Source organism: Mesoplodon bidens (assembly GCF_964165515.1).
Source record: "Mesoplodon bidens genome assembly, chromosome: 1".
In the NCBI taxonomy this organism is placed as follows: domain Eukaryota; kingdom Metazoa; phylum Chordata; class Mammalia; order Artiodactyla; family Ziphiidae; genus Mesoplodon; species Mesoplodon bidens.
The window spans coordinates 27,508,151-27,531,406 of NC_138176.1; the positions used below are offsets into that span (position 1 = coordinate 27,508,151).

The 23,256-nt window shown below is 51.5% G+C and overlaps 1 protein-coding gene across 4 annotated transcripts; it reads right to left on the reverse strand.

Moving 5' to 3' along the window:
- Nucleotides 1-105: 105 nt before the first annotated feature.
- On the reverse strand, nt 106-15,311 carry MFSD13A (major facilitator superfamily domain containing 13A). 4 transcript variants are annotated; one of them, XM_081245661.1, is made up of 8 exons: nt 15,160-15,311; nt 7,007-7,249; nt 6,524-6,606; nt 5,486-5,938; nt 5,210-5,336; nt 4,518-4,614; nt 3,513-3,953; nt 106-2,102 (listed from the first exon to the last, which is right to left on the reverse strand). In XM_081245661.1, exons 2-8 carry the CDS (start codon nt 7,172-7,174, stop codon nt 1,840-1,842), a joined length of 1,632 nt encoding a protein of 543 aa, XP_081101787.1. In that variant the 5' UTR covers nt 7,175-7,249; nt 15,160-15,311; the 3' UTR covers nt 106-1,839. The 4 variants fall into 4 exon arrangements, with proteins under 4 accessions (XP_081101787.1, XP_081101786.1, XP_081101789.1 ...); XM_081245660.1 differs by lacking the exon at nt 15,160-15,311 and having other exon boundaries at nt 3,513-3,706; nt 3,782-3,953; nt 7,007-7,202; XM_081245662.1 differs by lacking the exon at nt 106-2,102 and adding an exon at nt 2,171-2,909.
- Nucleotides 15,312-23,256: the final 7,945 nt, after the last annotated feature.

Below are 23,256 nucleotides of genomic sequence, written 5' to 3' on the forward strand. Positions count from 1 at the left end.
GCCTCTGTCTGTAGCCAGTGCAGGGTGGGAGGAGGGAGGAGCTGTGGGCCCGGAATCTGAGGCTGTGACTGGGCCTAGTCTGTCCTCTAGAGGGCACCGTTGCACCAGCCAGACTTGGCCTGACCCTAGCCCAAGCCCCAGCCTGTCAGGTGGACGCAGAGAAGCTGGTGTTCACAACGAAGCCCAAAGACCAGGTCAGGAATGAGGGTCCCAGGCCTGTGCACAGGCCCAAGCCCATGGATGAGACTCCACCCCAAATGAGGGGGCCAGCTCTTCACATCTCTGAAGTCAGAAGCTTATTAAAATACTGTTCCCGGGGCCCACGTGCAGATACTCTGATTAATCAGTTCTCCATTTTAAACCTGTATACTTGGTGGGAGGGGAGCGGTTTTCCAGGCACTTTACAAATGTTAATCCATTCTTAACCGCTGTGCACACCCTCAAATAACCATTGGCCTAGAGCAGTGGTTCCCAATCAAAGTCAGTTTCGGGGCTTCCTTGGTGGCGCAGTGGTTGAGAGTCCACCTGCCGATGCAGGGGACACGGGTTCATGGCCCGGTCCGGGAAGATCCCACATGCCGCGGAGTGGCTGGGCCCGTGAGCCATGGCCACTGAGCCTGCCGGTCAGGAGCCTGTGCTCCGCAACGGGAGAGGCCACAACAGTGAGAGGCCCACGTACCGCAAAAAAAAAAAAAAAAAAGTCAGTTTCGCCCCTTAGGACACACTTGGCAATGCCTGGAGATGTCTGGTCGTCACAACTGGAGGGAGATGCTACTGACATCTAGTAGGCAGAGGCCAGGGATGCTGCTAAACATCCACAACAAAGAACAGCCCAGCCCCAACTGTAGTGCCAAGGCCGAGAAACGCTGACCTCAAGCAGAGGTTCTCAGTCCCAGCTGCACAGTAAAGTCACCACAGAGCTTTCCAAAACCCCAGTGCCAGGCGGTACCCAAACCCACGAAATCAGAATCTTGGGGAACAACTCAGACACCAGCATCTTTGCAAGCTCCCCAGCGACTCCAAGGTTAAGGACCTCTAGCCTAGAAGTGGCCACTCCTCCTTGCCCACCACGTCCAGCAGTGGTACATGGGAAACGCACTGGGGCTACAACCGCAGGCCTGAAAGCTGTTTTGCTCCCAAGGGCCCATGCGGCCATGGGCCTGCAGGCTCTCCCTGCTACCCCAGTGACTCTGATGTGGGTGGCCCCCCCACTCATCTCTGAAAATGCTCTCAGGCTGCTCTTATTAAGTAACGAATCCTGTTCCCCAACCACCACTCCCACACACAGCACAGACCTCAGGAGTGGGAATAGAAATGACCGACTTCGATCAGTCTGTGATGAAATGAACATCGCTGAGAGGCCAGCTGGGGGCGCGGGCGCCCTGCAGCAGCTAGGGCGTGCTACTCCACGCACAGCTGAGGCAGAGAGTTCTGAGAGAAGCCACCGCAAGGGGCAGGTGGGACTCAGTCAGCTTCCTCTGACTGGGCCAAAGTGGTTTCCGAGCCCACATAGGGCGCCAGCCCCAGCCAGGTAGGGGGATAGGCCTCTGTGCCCACAGCAACCCCACGTGACCACAGGGCGGGCCCCCTCCCTTCGTGATCCTCTTCTTCCTCCTGCCGCATAGGAGGAAGCGGGTCCCTGAGCACAAACGCCCCAACGCTTGCCCAAGCTGGGCCCGACAGCCAAGCAGGAACTTAGACCTCAGTGACGCTCCCTGCTCAGCCCCAGGAGCTCCCACTCCGCCATCTGTCCTCCAGGCTGCACCCCAGGAAGGTGAAAGAGGCTGGCCGCCCAGGGCTGCAGGTAGTGTCCTCAGCAGGGTGGCCTTGCCGCTCCCCTCACACCATCTTAACGTCCAGGGTTTGGGCCTGTGACAGGTTCTGACGCTGGGCTTTGACCGCGTGCAGGCGTCTCCCATACAGCGTGAACTGGGACCAGGTGAACAGCTGCAGCAGAGCACAGGTGATGGGCACCAGCACCAGCAGGTAGAAGCAGCCCTGGCGGAGCGTCGGGGCCTGTGGTGGGGGTGGAGCCGGGGGCTCTGGCCAGGGCTGGGCACTCCCCACAGGCGTCAGTGCGGGCTGCTGGAAGAGATCATGACCTAGGACGAGAGAGTCCGCAGAAAGAACAGGTCAGCCCTGGTCTCCTCCACAGTCCACGGTGCCGCATCTCACACGCCATGGGCACATGTCCAAATGGCAACTCTTGATTCCTCCCCCAGACTTGCTTCTCCCCTGTTCTTCTCTTCTTGGGGAATGGCACCGCCATTCCCCCAATAACCTCGAAGTCTTCCTAGATTCCTCAGTTAATTTCACCACTCCCCAACAGCCAATCCTTCACTTCCCCCAACTCCAAAACACAGCCCAAAACAAACACTTCTTTTCAGCCCCCGGCCCCACCTGCTCCAAGTCTCCATTGCCTGTGCCACAGCCTCCCTACAGCCCATCCTCCGTGCAGCAGTCAGAGTGAACTTTAAAGCGTGTAAATCAGACGAGGCCACTCCCCTACTTAAAAGCCACCCGATAGCTGCACTGAGAATAAAATTCAAACCCTGCCCAGATCTACAGAGCCCTCTTCACTTTTCCAGCCTCATCTCCAAACCACTCTTTTTTTTTTTTTAATAAATTTATTTCTTTCTTTATTTTTGGCTGCGTTGGGTCTTCGTTGTGTGCGGGCTTTCTCTAGTTGCGGCGAGCCAGGGCTACACGGTGCGCGGGCTTCTCACTGCGGTGGCTTCTCTTTTTGCGGAGCATGGGCTCTCGGCGTACTGGCTTTAGTAGTTGTGGCACGTGGGCTCAGTAGTTGTGGCTCGCGGCTCTAGAGTGCAGGCTCAGTAGTTGTGGCGCATGGGCTTAGTTGCTCCGTGGCATGTGGGATCTTCCCGGACCAGGGCTCGAACCCGTGTCCCCTGCATTGGCAGATGGATTCTTAACCACTGCACCACCAGGGAAGTCTGCCAAACCACTCTTGATAACTTGGGCCCACTTCCAGTTCTATCTGGGATTTGATGAGATCTTTGTAGACCAAATCCTTGCCATTCAGTTCACATCCTGGGTGTCACCTCCTCAGAGAGACCTTCCCGGACCACACTAAGCAGCTTCTCAGTCACACTGGCTAGTTTTACCAACACACTTATCACTACCTGTTTGGCTGTTTATTGCCGACCCTACCCCCACCCCGACTAGAATATAAGCTCCACGATGGCAAAGACCTTGTCTGTCTTATTTTGTTATCTCCCTCCCTAGAGGCACCTAGAGCAGCACCTGGCAGAGAAGGTATTCCATACATATTTGTTGAATGAATGAATGAAAGAGTGTAACCCAGTTCCTCTATCCACATGCAGAGAGGCAGAGGAGGGGTGGCAGCCGGGGGCGGCCCAGACCCAGCCTCTGTTGGCTGGTTGCCATTCTCTCCCTCAATGGACCCAGATCCCAGGCTGATCAGCTGGTACACCAGGTAAGCTGTGCTGCCTGGAGCCTCCAGAGCCCCGTGCCAGCCCCTGGGCTCTCACCTGTGTAGAAGCACAGCAGCCAGGTGCCCAGAAGTGGGGCGAAGGTCTGGCCTGGCTTGGTCACCAAGGCCACCATGCCAAAGAGAAGCGCTGAGGCCGCCTGCTTGCGGTGGTTCAGCACCAGGTCCTCATCCACCAGGTCAGTGACCACCAAGGTCAACAGCTTACAGGTGCCCTCAGTGAAGACACGGTTGCTGCCGGCGGGGAGAGAGCAGACAAAAATGAAGGGGTGGGACAGAGGTGTGGGGATGAAGGAGGGCAGGGCATACCTGGCAATGAACAGGCAGAGCAGGCCAGGGCGGTCGGGGCCGGCGCACAGCATGAGCAGGCTCAGGCCCAGCTTGAGCAGGAAGAGCCCACGCACCACAGCGTAGACGCCCCAGCGCCGGCACAGGGGCAGGAAGTAGAGATTGTTGAGATGCGGAGCGACATAGGAGATGCCTGGGGAAGGGGGTGCGGCCTCGTCAGGGGGCACTGCCACAACCTCCACAGCTGCCCACGGTTAGCCATCGGAATCAGAGTCTGCACTGATCCAACACTAACGAGGTTCAGGCTCCGTGCTAAGAGCTTCACACCCTTTTATTTAGTCCTCACGACCCTTTAAGGTAAGTACTATTATTATTCCTACTTTACAGAGAAGTGGAGGCCCAAAGAGATGAAATAAAACACACCCAAGGCCACACAGTGAATAAGCACGGTCACGACACACACCCAGGCCTGTCAGGACAGTAGTCCTCCCTGTGAACCAGCCACTGTGCCACTTCACCTCTGGGTGTCACCGCCACCCAGAGGACCACCATGAGGGCAGCCCTACCCCCTCAAACCCACAGAGGCTCCCTCCCTCCCTCTGGAAAACAGAGCCGGGGGCTGGAGGTGCAACCCCAGCACGGATTCTGCCCTCTGCCACCTGGGCCCCAGCTGGGGAGGCGGCTGTGCCTACAGCCGGGCTAGGGGTTCTGGGGTGCAAGCCTTTGTCCTTCCGGCCTGCCCGAGGCACCCACTCACCCAACAGGAAGGAGCCTGTGGAGAGGGAGATGTGGTCTGACAGCAGATGCTCCAGGAAGAGGGGGAAGAAGTTGCTGTTGAAGTGGCAGTGAAAGACCTGCAACCAACAGGGACAGTGAGGAGGCCAGGAAGAGGGCAGAAGCCAGCGGGTGGAGCAGCAGGAGCAAGGGCGGCCTCCACCCCATGTCCCTCGGTGTGGAACATGCCAGAACAAAACCTGAAACCAACTTCCTGTGCTCATCCAATTTTGCTAAAAGTTAGAAGGAATGACAAAATTGTCATTAGAACAATTAAAAGCTTTTTCTCTTGTAAAACCCATCAATGCTAAAACAAGCTTAATGACACAGAAACAATCTAGTTCTAAATTTGGTTGGCTTACATACTACATATGTTTTAGGTATGGCATGTGGAGTTTTAAAAGTCCCCAAAGGGGCACCTCTTTTTCATATCCTCGCTTTGCAGGTGAGGACATGGCTGCCCCGAGAGACTGAGACAAGCCTAAGATGACGCAGAGAGCCAGGAGCTCAGATGCTGCTAGAATCCAGGTATCTAACAGCCCAACCTGTGTTCCTGCCATTGAATGGCCCAGCCATTCTCAGGAGAGGCCAGAACTGATTTCCCAGCTTCTGAGGAGCCTGTTCCCTTGAGTGAGGCATTCGTAGCCATCCTGGGTGGAGGCACTGCTCCCGTACCTGCACCAGGTCCATGCCCACGAACCACAGGAAGTTCCGGTGGCGGGCCAGCTGCCGGAGGTACTGGCCCAAGGTGACGCTGCCCGCCTCCTCGCCGCCCAGAAGCAGCTCTTCTTCTTCACACAGGCTACGGGGCAGAGGGGAGTCAAGAACGGCCTAGGCTGGGCCAGAGCCATCCCCCACCCGGCAGCCATCCACCAGCCAGGGTCCCCAGCATGGCAGTCACACCCAGCAGAGTGCTGGCGGGACCCTGGAGAGCCAGAGCTGGCCACTCACCCGCCATCCACAGCCAGGGTTGGGCACCCCGGTTCCCTGCTGGCCGCCTCCACCCGCCACCTCAGCAGCCGTGTGGCCCCCACAAAGCCCAGCCCAGAGCCAGCGGCCAGTGCCAGGCAGAAGGCGCGGAAGGAAGAGAAGTCTTCTTTGTTCCAGAAGGCGTAGGAGGCAAAGACAGACAGGGAGCCAGCCGCACTGAAGAGGGAGCAGTAGAAGTTGAGGTGGGTGCGGTCGTGGGCTGAGAGGGCCAGGTCGGCCAGCAAGGCATGATGGTGCAGGTCCACGAGCGTCAGGAAGCCATCGTAGAGGCACAGGCACAGCAAGAACTGCAGGCCAGCTGGGGCCCAGGGCACCCAGAACGCCAGGAACGACAGCGCCAGCAGCGGCCCATGCCAGCCCAGTGCCCGCACCCGTGCCAGCACCACGGCCCTCGAGGAGAGCCTGGCGCCTGACCTGCCAGGGAGAGGGGCGCCGTTGGGAGATGCCCCTGCAGCCTTGGCAGGCCCCAGTTCCCCCTGCCCGGGGCCCAGAGGAGGGAACAACAGAGGCCCAAAGCATGGGACTCACACCAGGGTGGTCCCACTGAGCCCTGAGTTCAACCCCTGATTTGGGAAGCACAACTCACCAGTGGGTACACTCTCCCCTCTGCTCTCTTACCAGCCTGCCAGGGCTGACGGCCAAAGGGTGGTGGGATACCCATTTCTCAAGCTTGGGGGCAGTGATGGGCCCAAGCAGGGATGGGCTAAAGAAATCTGCCAGAAGCAGCAGAGAGTGTTTGCTGCATGGAGCCCCGTCCTGAGGGCCTGATAAGCCAAGCGGGGGTAAATTTCTCCCTGAGGTGAGCAAGGCAGCAGCCAGTCAAGGCCACTTCTTCAAACTGGACAGAGTCTGCCTGACCTTGGGAAAGGAGGAAGCCTGGACAACAGCTGAAAATGGTCTCCCTTTCTTTCCCCACCCCAAACACAGGCAGGGGTCCTCCAGCTCTGGGGAGGGGTAGGTGGGACAGAACCAGTTCTGAGCCATCCTCGGGAAACAAACCGGGGCTGGGAGCTGAGGAACTGACGGTCACTCAGCCAGCCGAAGAGGGGGTCATTGAGGCTGTTCCAGAGGAGAAACACCGTCTGTGGGCAGAGGGGAAACAGGCAGGTGGGCTCCAGGCAGCCTCCTCTCCAGAGCTTTCTCCATCCCAGCCTGCTCACCACCTCTCAAAGATGACCCCAGCTTTCCTTCCTGCAAACCTTTGCTCAGGTTAGTCCCTCTGTTATAACCCATAGCGACTGTCCCATCAAACTCCCACCCGTCCAGGGCCCAGCTGATAAATATATGTGAATATATTATAAATGTGCATACATAGAACAGTGCCTGGCTCATAAGACAGAGGCCAGGAGACCTGGCGTAATCCTCACTGAGGAGTCATCAAGGCCTCCAGCTCCAGCTCTTCTTGCTGAATCTCGGTGGGCAACCCGGCTTGCCCCAAGCTCCTGGCTCCCACCCTGGCTAGCTGCCCCAGCTCTGACCTACCTCTCCGACCCAGAAGGCAGCTTTGTTGATCTTGTACACTGAGACAAAGGTGTCCACGTAGTAAAGCAGGAACACGTTGTGCAGGACAGAGATGAAGAGGGCCAGGGAGCCATAGACCATGGCCGTGGGCAGGCCCAGCAGCCAGGCCCAGGGCCCACCCAGCCCCATGGCGGCCAGCCCAGCCTCAGCCCCAGGAGTACTGAGGAGCGCTCATGGCCACGGGCAGTCTGGCCATCCTTGTCCCTGGGGAAGAAGAAGCCAGTTAGCTGCAGGGATCAGAGCCAGCTGATCTAACCCCAGACCTCTGAGTCATCTCACTGAAAGTCTGCACGTAAAACAAAACTGGGGAATCGTCAATGATGTCCAGCTAAAACAATGCTGGACTAGATACCACTACTGGAGAGTAACCCAAGGAAACTGATAAAGGCGTGGGAAGAGAAGGCAGCCAGCCAGCAAGTGCTGAGCCAGGTCGCGTGCTAGAGCGCTGTGCTCAGTATCTTCTTTCATCCATACTTTACTCAACCTTAACGGTCCAGACATGACAACCCTGGGCTTGGGCACACACTGTGCCTACAGTGGCACCTCGGGCAAGCTACTTAACCCCAGCCTCAGTTTTCTCTTCTGTAAAAAGGAAAAGTGGATGATCATGGCTACTCAGAGGAATGTAAGGATTAAATGAGGTAACTCACAGAAAGTGCTCAATAAATGGATGTTAGTGATCTCATTATCATCTTTATAAAATCCCTACAAAGTATACAGCACTATTACAATATTATAGGAGAGCAACCCCAAGCTCAGAGATGTTAAGTAATTTGCCCAGTGTCACACAGCAAAAAAGTAGCAGATTTGAACCCTGACCTGTCTGGCTCCAAAGCCTTTTCTGCCACTTGACCTCCCAAATTGGGTTCCTATGGACTGCTGGGTAGAATGGAGAAACCTGCTGTGATGGCAGGTTCCATAGGGCTATACAAGTGATAAGATATGATAAGAGTTCACAACTGCTCACGCACTTTGATTCCGGAAATTCCACCTCAAGGAACTAACCCCAAGGGAACATGTACAGAGCTGTTCATGGCAGCAACGTTTATAAACAGCCAAAAGCTGGACACAGCCCAGGAACACAACAAAGGGACTGGCTCAACAAGCCTGATGCTCTCCACAAAGGCCAAGTACGTGGGCAACCTCAACACAGGGGAGAGAAACTCAAGAACATGTTACATGAAAAGAGAGAACAAAGGACAGCACGAGTGCCTACTCTCAACCAGGCCGACTCGTGCACAGAGACCAGCAGGCTAGACTGACCATGGATGGAAAAGCAAATAAAAGTCAGATTTTTATTAAAGCAGCGCTTCTCGTACTGTAATGTGCTTCCAAGTCACCAGGGGACTTTGTTAAAATGCAGATTTTGCCTCCATAGGTGTGGGGAGGAATCTGAGATTCTGCATTTCTAACAGGCTCCCAGGTGGCACCAATGCTGCTGGTCCGTGACCACACTTTAAGCAGCCAGGCATTAAGTCTATCTGTCTCTTTTTTTAGATTCAAAGCTATTGTTCTCTTTTCAGAAAAATAATCTCATGTGTGCTTGTCTGACCCCCAGAGGGAAGCTATGGGGGCTTCCTTCTCCCAAACTCCCTGTTCTGAGTTGAATGTGCCCAAAAGAGATAAGTTCAAGTCCTAACCCCCAGTATCTGTGAGTGCAAACTTATTTGGAAATAGGATCTTTGCAGATGTAACCAAGTTAAGATGAGGTCATACTGAGTTAGGGTGGGCCCTAATCCAATGACTGGTATCCTTATAAGGAGAGGGAAATTTGGACACAGAGATAGACACACAAAGGGAAGACAGCCACGTGAAGATGCAGGCAGTAATTTGAGTGATGCATTTGCAAGCCAAAGAACACTAAGGATTGCAGGCAACCACCAGAAGCTAGGAAGAGGCAAGGAAGGATTCTTTCCTAGAGCCTCCCTCTAGAGGGCACATGACCCTGCTGATGCCTTGATGTTGGATTTCTACCCTACAGGAACTGTGAGGTTGCCTTAAGCCACTCAGTTTGTGGCAATTTGTTACGGCAGCCCTAAAACTTATACACCTCCTCAGAGGCTTTCTCTTTGAGTCCTCGTGACCCAAGCCTACCCATGGGCTTCATTTACATTTCTGCATGCTTGCACGCACACATGCAGAACAGAAACTTCTGTTTCCCCATCAGAGTCAGGCCCTGGAGAACCGACTTCAGCCCCAGTCCAAATGTGGTAACCCCCCAGGCCCTGTTCTTGCCCCATGAGCAACCATGGTTCCCCTTCCCTGCCCAGCCTTCAAGGGCCTCTGTAGTCTGGCCACTTCCTGCCAGTCCAGCCCAGACTCCCATGGATCTTCAAGCCACCGTCTCCTCTGGCCAGGCCTTTGTTCTTGTTTTTTTTTCTTTTTAATAAATTTATTTATTTATTTATCCATTTTTGGCTGCATTGGGTCTTCGTTGCTGCGCACAGGTTTTCTCTGGTTGTGGCGAGCGGGGGCTACGCTTCATTGTGGTGTGTGGGCTTCTCATTGTGGTGGCTTCTCTTGTTGCAGAGCACGGGCTCTAGGCGTGCGGGCTTCAGTAGCTGTGGCATAAGGGCTCAGTAGTTGTGGCTTGCGGGCTCTAGAGCGCAGGCTCAGTAGTTGTGGCACATGGGCTTAGTTGCTTCGTGGCATGTGGGATCTTCCCAGACCAGGGCTCGAACCCATCTCCCTTGCACTGGCAGGCGGATTCTTAACCACTGCGCCACCAGGGAAGTCCTCAGGCCTTTGTTCTTGATGGTGCCTCCTACCAGAAGCACCCTCTCCATGTCTTCATCTCCATCTCACCCATCCCTCAGGAGCCAGCACCATGTCGAGGAGACCTGCTCCAACTCCTCGGCCCTCACTGGTGCCTCCTGCCCCTGCACAGCACTCTCCCACCTGCCCGCACTCCAGCCTGACTGTGGGGTTCTCCAGCGCAGGGCCTGTGTCTTCGCCCTCTCTCTCCCTCTCTGGACTCAGCCACTCCTGCTATAGGAGTGACTGGTAAGAAAGAGGCTCTGCAGGGAGAATAAGGACAGTATCTCATGGGGGTCTCTCTCAGGATCAATGGAAGCTGAGTGGCAATTCACTCAAGAGATCGGTATGCAGCCCCCCATCCCCTGTGCCAACCCTGTGCCAGCCCATGCCTAGTGGTGGAGCAATGAGAGAAGGAGGAGTGGCCAAAACTACCTGAAAGCAGCCGCTAAGTCTGTGAGAATCTCTCCCAGGCCATAATGATCCCACCTTGTCCCAGAGCCGGAGGATATCCAGGTGGCCTCTCCCTGGGGGCTTTGAGCCCCTGAAGAAACATTTGGTGGGAAATACTTTTTTTTTCACAGCTTTATTGAGGTACAACTGACATATAATAATCTGCATATAGGGGAGTCCCCTGGTGGCCTAGTGGTTAGGATTCTGGGCTCTCACTGCCATGGCCTGGGTTCAATCCCTGGTTGGGGAACTGAGATCCTGCAAGCTGCACAGCGTGGCCAAAAGAAAAAAAGAAAAAAAAAGACCCCCCCTGCCCCCAAATAATAATAATCTGCACATATTCAAAGTGTACAGTCTGATCAGTTTTGGCATAGGTATGCCTGTGAAACTGTCACCACAACTGAGATCAGGAACATATCCATCACCCTGAAAGTTTCCTTGGCAATTTCCAAGTAACATAGTGGAAAGAAGACACAACTGGAGGTCTCCAAAGTCCCAACTCCAACATTTCCTACCCGTGTGACCTGAAGCAATTTGCTAAACCTCTCCATGCCTGTTTCCCGATCTGCACGATGGGGCCAACCTTCCCAAGGCTAGGGTTAGCAGACCATGAGAAAATATTCCAACGCAATGAGCACAGGAAGTGCAGCGAGCACCCAAACTTCAGAGATTACTACTATCGAGCCTCCCAGACCCTCCATACCCACCACACAAGGATAGGGTGGGCTAATCTAAAGGTGCTTTGGGGCTGTAAAGCACCATGTACACCTCTGCTGCTATCCTTAACCCAGGTCACCTCCTCTGATTCCCCAGGGCCTTTCAGAACTCCCCTCCCTCACCTTGAAAGCCTTTGCCCAAAGGGAGTGAAACCTCCTGGCACCCCTACCCAGATGTCCAGTGGCCTGCCCTGGTTACTGGAGAAGGTGGACCCTACAGGCCAGGTCCCCAGCCTCCAGCAGCTGGTTCCCTGCACCCACGCTGGGGCAACAGTAGAAGAAAACCTCAAAGTGAGGTGAGATGGAAAAAGTATGACTTTTGCCATCAGAAAGGCCTGGGTTTACATCTCAACTGAACTTTCTACCAACTGTAACTGCAGGCAAGGTCTGAGCTTGTCTGAACCTTGGTTTCCTCACCTGTAAAATGGGAGTAACAGTGCCTATCTTTATAGGAATGCAGGGAGGATTAAACTATGTCTAGGAAGCCCGGAGCACCGACAGAAAAGTGCTCAGAAACTGGCATTTCCTTGGGCTCACTTATAACAGATCAGGGTACGAGCAGGGGAATATGCTGGTAATCAGGCCCCTTCCTGTGGTAGGGGAGTTTGAGAGAAAAATCAAGGCACAAGGGGGAAAGTCAGAAGAGGACCGCCTGCAAGGAGCACGGGCCCAGATGATGTTCAGGAGTACCAGAGACAGACCACTACCATGGACCAGATCTAGAGGCAAAGCAACCTGTCCAGGTAAGCCTCTGCCCGGGAAAGAATATGCAGGCTCACTCCAGATTCCACTCCTCCATCAGGAACCGCTTCCTCTAATAGCCCTCCCCACCCCCACTCCACCCCCACTCCACCCCCACAGAGAACAACAGCCCTGCCTCTCTGGGGAGGAAGGCTTGGGGCCCACACCAGCCTAGCTGCATAACCTGGCTGAGATACCCTGTAACCTGCAACCAACTCCACCCTCACCTTGGCACCTAGCAGGAGAGCCTGCTGGTGGCCCCAGAGCCCATCCCCCATGCCCCCCACTGGTATGGTCCCAGTTGTGTGGCCTTGAGCCAGCCACTCCCTCTCCCTGGGCCTCAGTCTCCTCATCTATAAAGTGGGGATGACAACGCCAACCTCTTAGATTGCTGTAGGGCTGAAATGCAAAAGATATATAAAGCACCAAGCCTAGTGCCTGGCACTTAGAAGACCCTCAACAAAATATAGCTATAGTAACAAGAGTTGTAAGGATTCATGAGGATAGGTGTAAAAACCAGGCATATCGGGCTTCCCTGGTGGCACAGTGGTTAAGAATCCGCCTGCCAACGCAGGAGACACGGGTTCGAGCCCTGGTCCGGGAAGATCCCACATGCCGCAGAACAACTAAGCCTGTGGGCCACAACTGAGCCTGCGCTCTAGAGCCCGTGCTCCACAAGAAGAGAAGCCACCGCAATAAGAAGCCCACGCACCGCAACGAAGAGTAACCCCAGCTCACCGCAACTAGAGAAAGCCCACGCGCAGCAACGAAGACCCAACACAGCTAAAAATAAATAAATTTTTTTAATGTAGCTATTCTTCTTCTTTTTCATGTCTCTGAAGTTTGGCTTTATGATCTTTAAAGAGTTGCAGTCAGTGTCCCCTTCTGCCAAATCCATGACTGAAGTTGTCTTTTCAGCACTCAACATTGATGCTTCTCACTGCTTCTCACTGCTTGTATATCCTGCCATCCACCAAATTCTTTTTTAAATGCCACCTCCAACCATTGTTCATGTTGTTCCTTCCACCTAAAACACCCTAGATGTAACTACATACCATTTCTCAGACATATAGGATATGCCTGTTTTTTTTTTTCCTTTTGCGATATGCGGGCCTCTCACTGCTGTGGCCTCTCCCATTGCGGAGCACAGGCTCCGGACGCGCAGGCTCAGCAGCCATGGCTCACGAGCCCAGCCGCTCCGCGGCATGTGGGATCCTCCCGGACCGGGGCACGAACCCGTATCCCCTGCACCGGCAGGGGGACTCTCAACCACTGCGCCACCAGGGAAGCCCGATATGCCTGGTTTTTACACCTATCATCATGAATCCTTACAACTCTTGTTACTATTTCCATCCTCATCTTGTAAGTGAAGAAACCAAGGCTCTGAAGGTTAAATAGCTGGCCCCAAATCACAGAGCTATTAAGTGCTAGAGCCAAAATTCAAAACAGGTGCTTCTGACTAAAAAAAAAAAAAACCTTAGCATTTCTCACATCACTAGGCCCACACCGCCACCACAATTGTATCAAATCCTGCTGATTCAAGCAAGGCCCAATTCAGGGGCACATACCTTCCCAAGGACACCAAGTCAGGTGTTCTCTCCCCTTTTCAGGTCCCTTGGCTCTGTATCAGGATCCAAATGTCTCCCTAACCCTCCTCCAGCCCCCAAGCTCCTTAAAGGCAGGGCCAGGTCAGACCTGCCCCTGATCTGGACTCCCAGCTTCCACCAGGCTCCTTCACCACACAGTAAGTGCTCAGTTAATACCTGCTGGGTCAATTTGCCCCCAAAAGGCCAATACGGACATCCCCAGCCCAACGGGAGAGCAGCAGCCATAGGAGGAGTGTCCTCCCCAGATCCCACTGTGCCCCTCAGCTCTGCATTCTGCTTGGCTGTGGGAGTCAAAAAGAGGCAACCTGGGGAACCCTGATGTGAAACATGGACAGCAAGGCAACAGGTGAGGCACGAACGAGGAACTGTGATAATAACAAAATGTAACACTTATTAAGCTTTCATCTGTGTGCTAAGGAAAATTGATACAATATGGGAAGAGAGCTCAGAGCAAAGCGACACCAGATCAGGAAGGGCTTTGGAAACTACACACAAGACCCTATCCTGAGGACAATAGGATGGGGGGCACTGGGAGTGGCCAAGTGACAGAATCAGATGTTTAGAAGGAGCCCCCGGCATCATGTAAAAACACTCCCCTCCTCACCCCATCAGGCTTCTGGGAGATAAAGAACCAGAAAATGATAGAAACAGTAGCAGCTCCCTGATTTCTGAACCAGCCTGTGGTGAGTAGGGGGCTGATGAATTTGGTAGAGGAAACCAAGAATGACAGACTGGGCCCCTGGTGTGAGGGGCTTCAGAGAGAGGGTGGGTGTTAGCTTCTGATTCCCTTCAGAAGGACTAGAGACTGTATGAGAAGCTATTAGTATGGAGGGAAAAAATCTACTAATAAGCATAATTTGGAGTTGGGAGCCCTGGGTCAAGTTTGAACCTTATCACTAGCTCTCTGAGTTTATTCCTACATCTGCAAAGCGGGAGAAAATTCCATTCCCTGCCTGTCCCAGGGGTATCAAATGAATTTCAAAGGTATTATACCCTACGCAAGTATTAGGTGTGTCCTTTTTTCAACAAGCAGGTGACCTCTGAATTGTCTTCTGTGTTTCCTGTTTCACACCCCCTTTATCTCCCTGCTCAGTCCCCCCACAGCAGGACCAGCCCTGGCAGGGCTGTTGGGGACGCCCACCCTGGAGGGGTGCCCACTTTCCATGCAGTGACTGATGGGCCCATCCTCATCCTCAGGCTGGAAATGAACTTCACCCTACTGGGGGAGGGACCTTCTCCCTTTCCCTCCCTGCTCCGCAGGTTACTACAGCAGCACTGGAGGATCAGCAACTTCACCCCAGGACCACGCAGCCCTCGCAAGCCACAGAGGAGTGTGGGAACAACCCAGGAGTTCCTTACTCAATAGCTGGCGCTGAACCATGTGGTGGTTCTCCAGCCTGTCTGCACATTAAAATCACCTGAGGAGCTGCTCAATAACTCCAAAGTCCAAGCCTCACCCCTGACCAATTAAATCGTAACTTCTAAGGATGGGGCCCAGCATCGGTGTTCTTTTAAAGCTCCCCAATTGGTTCTGCAACGCCACCAGGGTTAAAAGCCATTATGTTAATGAAATGGATCCCGGCCTGATGCATCATGCGACCCCAGGGAGTCCCTCTGCAAGAATTCCATTCTCACCCCTTGAGCCCAAGCTTCTCCCACGCTGCCCCGAGGCACTCTCTCAACCCACAACCAGATCACTTCAGGGACTCCCGCAAACAGCCCCCAGGACTCCCAGAGCAGACAGCATTCCTGTACCCTTCGGGTGTGTCCTTTGGGACCGATTGGCCCCCCCCAGTCCGGCCCGCTCCTGCCCGCGAGCCCAGGCCGCGGGCCAGCCCCTCACCGAAATTGTGGCAGGCGAAGCCTAATCCCGCGGCTGCCCGGAGCCAGGTGCCAGCCAGTGCGCCTGCGCGCAGGCCTCCAGCAGCTTCTCCAGCCTCTTCTTCCGCTCCTGCCTAGCGATTGGCTCCACGTGGCTCCGGGACCGCTGCTTCGGCAGGTGCTCTCGCCCGAGGATGCCGCCGCCATATTTGTTACGGGCGCTTGCCCTTAGGGAACAAAAAGAGGACGTGGACGCCAGCAAAAAACGGGCAGGCTGTCTGTATTCCTGGCCGGTTCACCCCCTCCCTCTCACTTCCACGAAGGCTTAATGTCATTTCAGTTCAAATCAACAAGGTTTTTTTGAGAGCTTCCCATCCTTTGCCCCGTCCTCCTTCTTTTTTTGCCTGTCGTGCGGCCGGTGGGATCTTTATTAACCCACCAGGGATCGAATCTGCACCCACTGCAGTGGAAGCCAGGAGTCTTAACCACTAGACATCCGGGGAAGTCCCCCACTCCTACTGTTAATTCGGAAAATGAAGAGAGCTCAGCACCTTCCTTCAAGCCTTGTGGTGTGACTGGATGCACAGCTGAGACAGATAAGAAGATGACAGTGGCACGACCTGGAACTCCCTGATGCTGGATTGTGAGCTCCTCAAGAGTGGACAGGCCCAGCTTGAGCTGTGGGCACCAGCGCTCAGGCCACAGGCACCAGGCCCTGAGAGAGCAACCAAGCAGCCCAACCTCTTCTCATTATTTTTTTCTTGTTTCTTTTCTTTTCTTTTTTTTTGGTTGCACCAGGTGTTAGTTGCGGCACGTGGGCTCCTTAGTTGTGGCATGCGAGCTCTTAGTTGCGGCATGCATGTGGGATCTAGTTCCCTGACCAGGGATCAAACCCGGGCCCCCTGCCTTGGGAGCTCAGAGTCTTATCCACTGTGCCACCAGGGAAGTCCCAACCTCCTCATATTAATAGTAATAGTAAAAAAAAAAAAAAGTAATAGTAAAATATAAGGCTACGGAGCTCTTACAATGTGCCCTGTGCTGTGTTAAGCACTCTACGTGCATTATCTTGTTGAGTCCTCACATAGTCATCCCTGGGAGGTAGGTGCTATTATCCCCATTTCACAGATGAGGAAACTGAGGCTGGGAGAGATTCAATGACTTTCACACAGCAAGCAAGAGGCCCAGACAAGTTGGAACCCAGACCTTCTGACTCTCAGAACAGGAGTCTTTCCTCTTCCTACCCCTGCCCAGACCCTGAAAGTCAAGTTTTGTTTTGCTCAGTCTAGTCTGGTGAGGATGTCCCATGTCTTCTCCCAACAGGCCTGTAAGCCTACTTAGATTTCTAGGCAATCAGACAGCACAGACTCCAGACTTCCTGTTTCCCTACACTGGGATATGGGGCCATGAGTGTGGCTTTTGGCTTCTGGGGTACCCGGGACTCTGTTCCCTAGCTCCACCACTACTTTTTTGGGGACGCTCTTTTTGTGAGCCTCTGTTTTACTCCTTAGAGGGGTTTTGTGGGCGTTAAAAGAGAAATAGGAGTGTAAGAGTTTTGTTGTCAACCGGAATATCATCCTCTGCCTCTTTCCTGACAACCTGGCAAGGGCCCACCCAGAGCAAACAGTCCAACACAAGAGCCCAGGTGTCCAGGAGCTAGAGTCTGTTCAACCAGTTCCTGGGGAGCCCCAGAGGCCCCATGAACCTTGCCCCCAGCGTTCATTTCCCACCAGTCTGTCTCACTTTCCTCCTCCCCAGTCCTGCCTTTTCAGACCCTCTTCTTACCTCCTAGGTCTCCCCTTGGCCACACACACATCACCTCTTTTCTAGACTTCAAGCAATTGATGAAACCCCTCATGCTCCAGAAAGCCCTCATGACTAGAAGGAAGATTACCATTTCTCCCCCATCCTTACCACTTACCCCCATCTATGCTTTACTGGCTGTGAGAATAGAGGGCAGGAAGGGCAGGAAACTGGCATTCAGCATAGAGTCTGGTACACTAGGGCCTCCATACATTGACTAAAGGAGTCCCTCTGCCGTTCCATCTCTGGCCAGCATGTGCCTTTATTTCAAAGCAACACTGAAGCTTTACTTAGCCCTCCCTGGGTATCCCGTGGGAGAACAGGAGAATGAGGAGAGCTGCCAAGGGGCTGGAACTGGATGTGACCTTATAGGAAAGACTTTGGCTCCTGTGTTGCACTGAATACCCCACTCTGAGTTCCCTCAGCCCTCTGATTTTATAGACAATGTAACCAGTTACCCTTTTTTGTCAGCACCAGGGCTGGGCCTTGTGATTATCTCTGATTTCCCTTCCCAGTTGTCAAGCACAGAGATAACTGGGAGGGGACGTGGGGTGCAAATGAAGATCATCATATCGCCTGCCTTCTTGAGTCATACCAGAGTCTCTGGATCGTGGGAGAGAGACATACAAAAACTCTCCCTGAAGTTCTCTCCTCCCTTGGCTTCTGACCTCTGTGATCTAGGTTCCACCATGCTCTCCTCCTACCTAACAACTCCTCCTCGGGCCCCTTCACCGGGGTACTTTTTCCCAGGGCTTTCTTAGTTGCAGAGAGGGTCCCCCAAATTTCCATTTTCAGAACTCTGCACACATTCACTTAAACTTCTCAGGCCATACACTATATGGGGTAAAAGGGACTTCAAAAACAAGATTGCCTGTTGGTGGGAATATAAATTGGTGCAGCCACTATGGAAAGCAGTATGGAGGTTTCTCAAAAAAACTAAAAATAGAACTACCGGACGTCCCTGGTGGAGCAGTGGTTAAGAATCTGCTTGCTAATGTAGGTGACACGGGTTCGATCCCTGATCCGGGAAGATCCCACATGCCGCAGAGCAACTAAGCCCATGCACCACACCTACTAAGCCTATGCTCTAGAGCCCGCGAGCCACAACTACTGAAGTCCGCGCACCCTAGAGCCCGCATGCCACAACCACTGAGCCTGCATGCTGCAACTACTGAAGCCCATGTGCCTAGAGCCTGTGCTCCACAACAAGAGAAGCCACCACAGTGAGAAGCCAGCGCACTGCATGAAGACCCAACACAGCCAAAAATAAATAAATTAATTAATTACTTAATTAAAAATAGAACTAGCATATGACCCAGCAATTCCACTCCTGGGTATTTATCTGGAAAAAAAAATGAAAACACTGTTTGAAAAGATACATGCACCCCCTTGTTCATAGCAGCATTATTTACAATTGCCAAGATATGGAAGCAACCTGTGTCCATCAAAAGATGAATGGATAAAGAACAAGTGAGCCTAGGGATTTCCCTGGCAGTCCAGTGGCTAAGACTCCATGCTCCCAATGCAGGGGGCACAGGTTCGATCCCTGGTCAGGGAACTAGATCCTGCACACTGCAACTAAAAGATCCCGCATGCCTCAACTAAAAGATCCCACACACCACAACGAAGATCCTGAGTGGCACAACTAAGACCCAGCACAGGCAAATAAATAAATATTTTTTAAAAAGAACATGTGAGCATATATATATATGTGTATATATATATATACACATATATATATGCACACATACACAATGGAATACTACTCAGCCATAAAAAAGAATGAAATTTTCCCATTTGCAGCAACATGGATGGACTTGGAAGGTATTATGCTAAGTGAAATAAGTCCGACAGAGAAAGACAAATACTGTATGATTTCATTTCTACGTGGAATCTAAAAAATAAAACAAACTAGTGCATATGAGAAAAAAGAAACAGGACTTCCTTGGTGGTGCAGTGGTTAAGAATCTGCCTGCCAATGCAGGGGACACGGGTTTGAGCCCTGGCCCAGGAATATCCCAAATGCTATGGAGCAGCTAAGCCCATGCGCCACAACTACTGAGCCTGCGCTCTAGAGCCCGTGCTCTGCAATGAGAAGCCACGGCAATGAGGAGCCCGTGAACCGCAACGAAGGGTAGCCCCCGCTCTCTGCAACTAGAGAAAGCCCGTGCTCAGCAACGAAGACCCAACACAGCCAAAAATAAATAAATTAAATAAATAAATAAATAAATAAATAAATATTTTTAAAAAGTAGTTTTAAAAAAAAAGAAACAGACTCAGATATAGAGAACAAATTAGTGGTTACCAGTTGGGAGAGGGAACGAGGGAGAGGCAAGATAGGGGTAGGGTATTAAGAGGTACAAACTACTATGTATAAAATAATAAGTTAACAGGATATACAGTATAACAGGGAACATAGTCAATATTTCATAATAACTATAAATGGAATAGAACCTTTAAAAATTGTGAATCACTAAGTTGTACACCTGAAATTTATATAACATTGTACATGAACTATACCTCAATTGCCCTCAAAAGGCATAGGTGGAACGCAACAAATTGGCAGCCATGATGACACAGTGTAATATGGGCCAGGGTAGCAGCTGTTCTGGTAACTTCACCTATTACCTTTCCTTCATGACTACCCCACCTCCCATCTCCAGCCTGAATATAAAACTGCTGCTGGATAGCTTCCCAAACGTCCCACCTGAACCCAGCACTCCCTCAACTTCCGATCACCCCAATTGTTTCTGATTTCCAGGATTGTCTTGACTACCCACCCAGCTGACCAAGCTAAAAACATGTGCATCCACCTTTACCCTCCCCTCTCCATCCAGGCAGTTATATGGAATCAAGTCCAGATGAATCTACTCCCATGTCTCTTTTCCATTCCCTGATCTTGTTTTGGTTGTCAGTTTTCCTAAACTAGGATGTGAACCTCCTCCAAGACTGGCTTCCAGACTCTCTCCATCGTCTACTTTGCCCACAAAAGAGCCTCTGATCGTGGGGGTCACTGATCAGAAACTACTCAGGTTGCTGAATTTTGAAATTTTTCATAATAAAATTCTGGGGGAAAAACAGTCAGGGTGTATTGTTGATGCAAGCAACAGAAGACTTCACTCCATAGTATAATAACCTAAACATTTAATCTTCTAAAGACTAACATGATGGTGCTTTGAAATAATTTTTTAAATGCCCATTTCATTATGTCTTTTGTGGTTAAATTTATATGAAGTAATGCAAGAGGGAAGAGATATGGGGACATATGTATATGTATAACTGATTCACTTTGTTATAAAGCAGAAACTAACACACCATTGTAAAGCAATTATACTCCAATAAAGATGTTTAAAAAAATTTATAAAGTAAACACAACCTGCTATCTGTATAAAAAGAGTCCACTCAAACTAGATTAAGTAGGAAAGGAATTTATGGGGAAAGGGAAATTGGATAAAGGTGATCAAAAGATACAAACTTCCAGTTATAAGATAAATAAATACTAGGGATGTAATGTATAACATGATGAGCAAAGTTAACACTGCTGTATGGTATAGCTGAAAGCTGTTAAGAGAATACACCCTAAGAGTTCTCATCACAAGGAAAAACTTTTTTCTCTCTTTTTGTGTGTCTATATGAGATGATGGATGTTAACCAAACCTACTGTGGTAATCATTTCACAGTATATGTAAGTCAAATCATCATGCTGTGCACCTTAAACTTATACAGTGCTGTATGTCAACTATATTTCAATAAAACCGGAGGGGGGAAAAAGGGGATTTATTGGCTCACGTAACTTCAAAGTCCAGGATTCAAACGATATCATCAGGACCCAGTTTCTCTCTCTGAGCTTTGGCTCCACTTCTTCTGCAGCTCTATGCTCAGAGAGATCTTCACCTCTGGACCCAGAACTGCATTCTTTCAGATCTCTGTCCAGGGGACAGAGCACTTCACTCTATGCAATTAGAGAACAAAACCCTGGGCTTGGCTCCCATTGGCCCAAATTGAGTCACATGGCTACCCTAAACCAATCACTATGGCCAGAAGGATGACAGTGATGATTGGTTTAGCCCTAAATCACCCAGGTAATTTAAGGATGAGCTAGAGCCAACTCCCCCAGAACCACTTTCCTGAGAGTAGATAAGGTGTGGGACCCAAAAAATCTGGGAGCTGTTACTGGAATCAGGGTGAATGAATGCTGAGAAACTCACAGCTTGGTCCTTATTTTTCTCATTTTTCCTGAAGACTGCCTCCCCAGTCTCCTTCAGCAAGCATGTCAGAACCAATATTAAAACACAGGCTTCTCACTGTCCCAGGCTCCAACTTGAGCTTGGTCTCACACTCTCCTCATCTCCCACCCAGGTATGAGCAGATCCCCATGGGGGAGAAACTGGCCAGTCACACAGGGTCCATCACTGAGCTCCAGGCTGGGGTGAGGTCTATAATAGGTAGTTTTGAACATTCCTCAAGTGCTGGGATTTGGAGGGGGGCAAAGTTATAAATGGGAGTGGGGAGGTATATTAATTTCCTACTAATGCTCTAACAAATAACCACAAACTTAGTGGCTTAATACAAATCTATTACAGTTTTGGAGGCTGGAATTCTGTCCCATAAACTAAAGTCAAGGTGTTGGCAGGACTGCATTCCTTTCTGGAGAGTCTAGGGAAGAACCCATTTCCTTGCCTTTTCCAGCTTAGAGGCTGCCTACATTCCTTGGCTCATGACCCCTTTCATCTTCAAAACCAGCAAGAGCTGGTTGACTCTTAGTTTCACATACTATGACTCTTCAGCCTCTCTCTTCCACATTTGACTCCTGTGATTACACTGGGCCCACCCAGATAATCCAGGATAATCTATTTTAAGGACTGCTAATTAACAATCTTAATACCATCTGCAACCTTAATTCCCCCTTGCCATGTAATATAACATACTAACAAGTCTCCAGGGGTCAAGCCATGGACATCTTGGGGGTGGGAGGCCTCCCCCAACAAAGGTCACTATGTCCTGGGACCAGTTCTTAAGTGGACAGAGGGAGAGGCTCCCTTCTTGGAGCTGTTGGGTAGGGCGTGTTAGATACATACCCTAACCTAGTCCTAGCTGCTGTTCTCACTAGGCCACTGGCCTGAATTAGACTTGAGAGAGTGGCTCAGTCAGGAATAAAGAAATGTGACATCACCAGGCTGAGTGTGGGGGACCTCCTCAGAGGGTAGCTGGGCTTTGGGGGATACTGAGAATCTAGAAGAACCTATGGGGGTTAGTCATGATGCTGCTTAAGTCAACAGAAGAAGGGGAAGGAAAGTATGATGGCCTGGCGGCCTAGAAACTGGAAGAGGGTATCCATTTTAATCATCCAGCAACTACTACCCACTGGGGAAGAGAGGTGGAAGGGCATGACCTGCAGCCAGAGGGAACTGGAGCTCAGACAGTGCTCAACCCATCTGAACGAAGCAACCTTTCTGGCTTCACCCAAGTGGATTCTGGGCTTTGGAATCATTTGCACTGGGTTCAAGTCCCACTGTGCCAGTTATAGACTATGTGAACCTGGGAAAGTGGCCTAACTTCTCTGAATCTCTTGTTCCTTATCTATTAAATGAGAATGATACCACCATGTTCTTCACATGGCTAATATGAATTAGAAGTTCTTTTTTAAAAAAGTTATAAGCTCTTAAGGAACATTCTAGAAGGGAGGACTGTCAGATAGTCTGAAAGAAGCCCTAGCATGGATTGGTGATTAGGCTATTGCTGAGAGCACAAGTCTTGAGACAGACACGGGGTTGAATTCTGCCCTTACCATAACTAGCTGTGTGAGTCTGGACAAGACACTTAACCTATGTAAGCCCCAGTCATGGAATGCTTTATTGTGTACCAAATCTGAGACAAGCAGCTTCTTGCTATGTAAAGTCAGAAAAATATTAGTACCTCATTCCTAGGGTTGATGTAAACTTGAGGTTAGATGCTCATAAGCAACTTGATTCAGTGCCTGGTGTGCAGGAGCTTCACTCAAATGTTAGGATAACTCAACCCACCTGGGTGGAAAAAGGGGATGTGGAGAACAGGGAGCTAACTTGACTGGAAAGGCCACTGGATGTCCTCAGCGAGGCTCACCCAGTGTAGACACAAGCTGGCTGGCTCCGGGCCAGCTCAAGGTGTTTCCCTTTGCCTGGAAACCGGGAGGTGTGGCTGAGGCGGGGCATGGAGGAGAGCAGCTCAACTAAGAAGTGGTGGAGAGGAGACCCGCTCTTGGATCTCTCTGGTTCCCCCAAATGCTGGGGACCAGCTCCCCAAGGCTAAAGGAGACAAGTGAGTAGGGAGCCACCTGGGA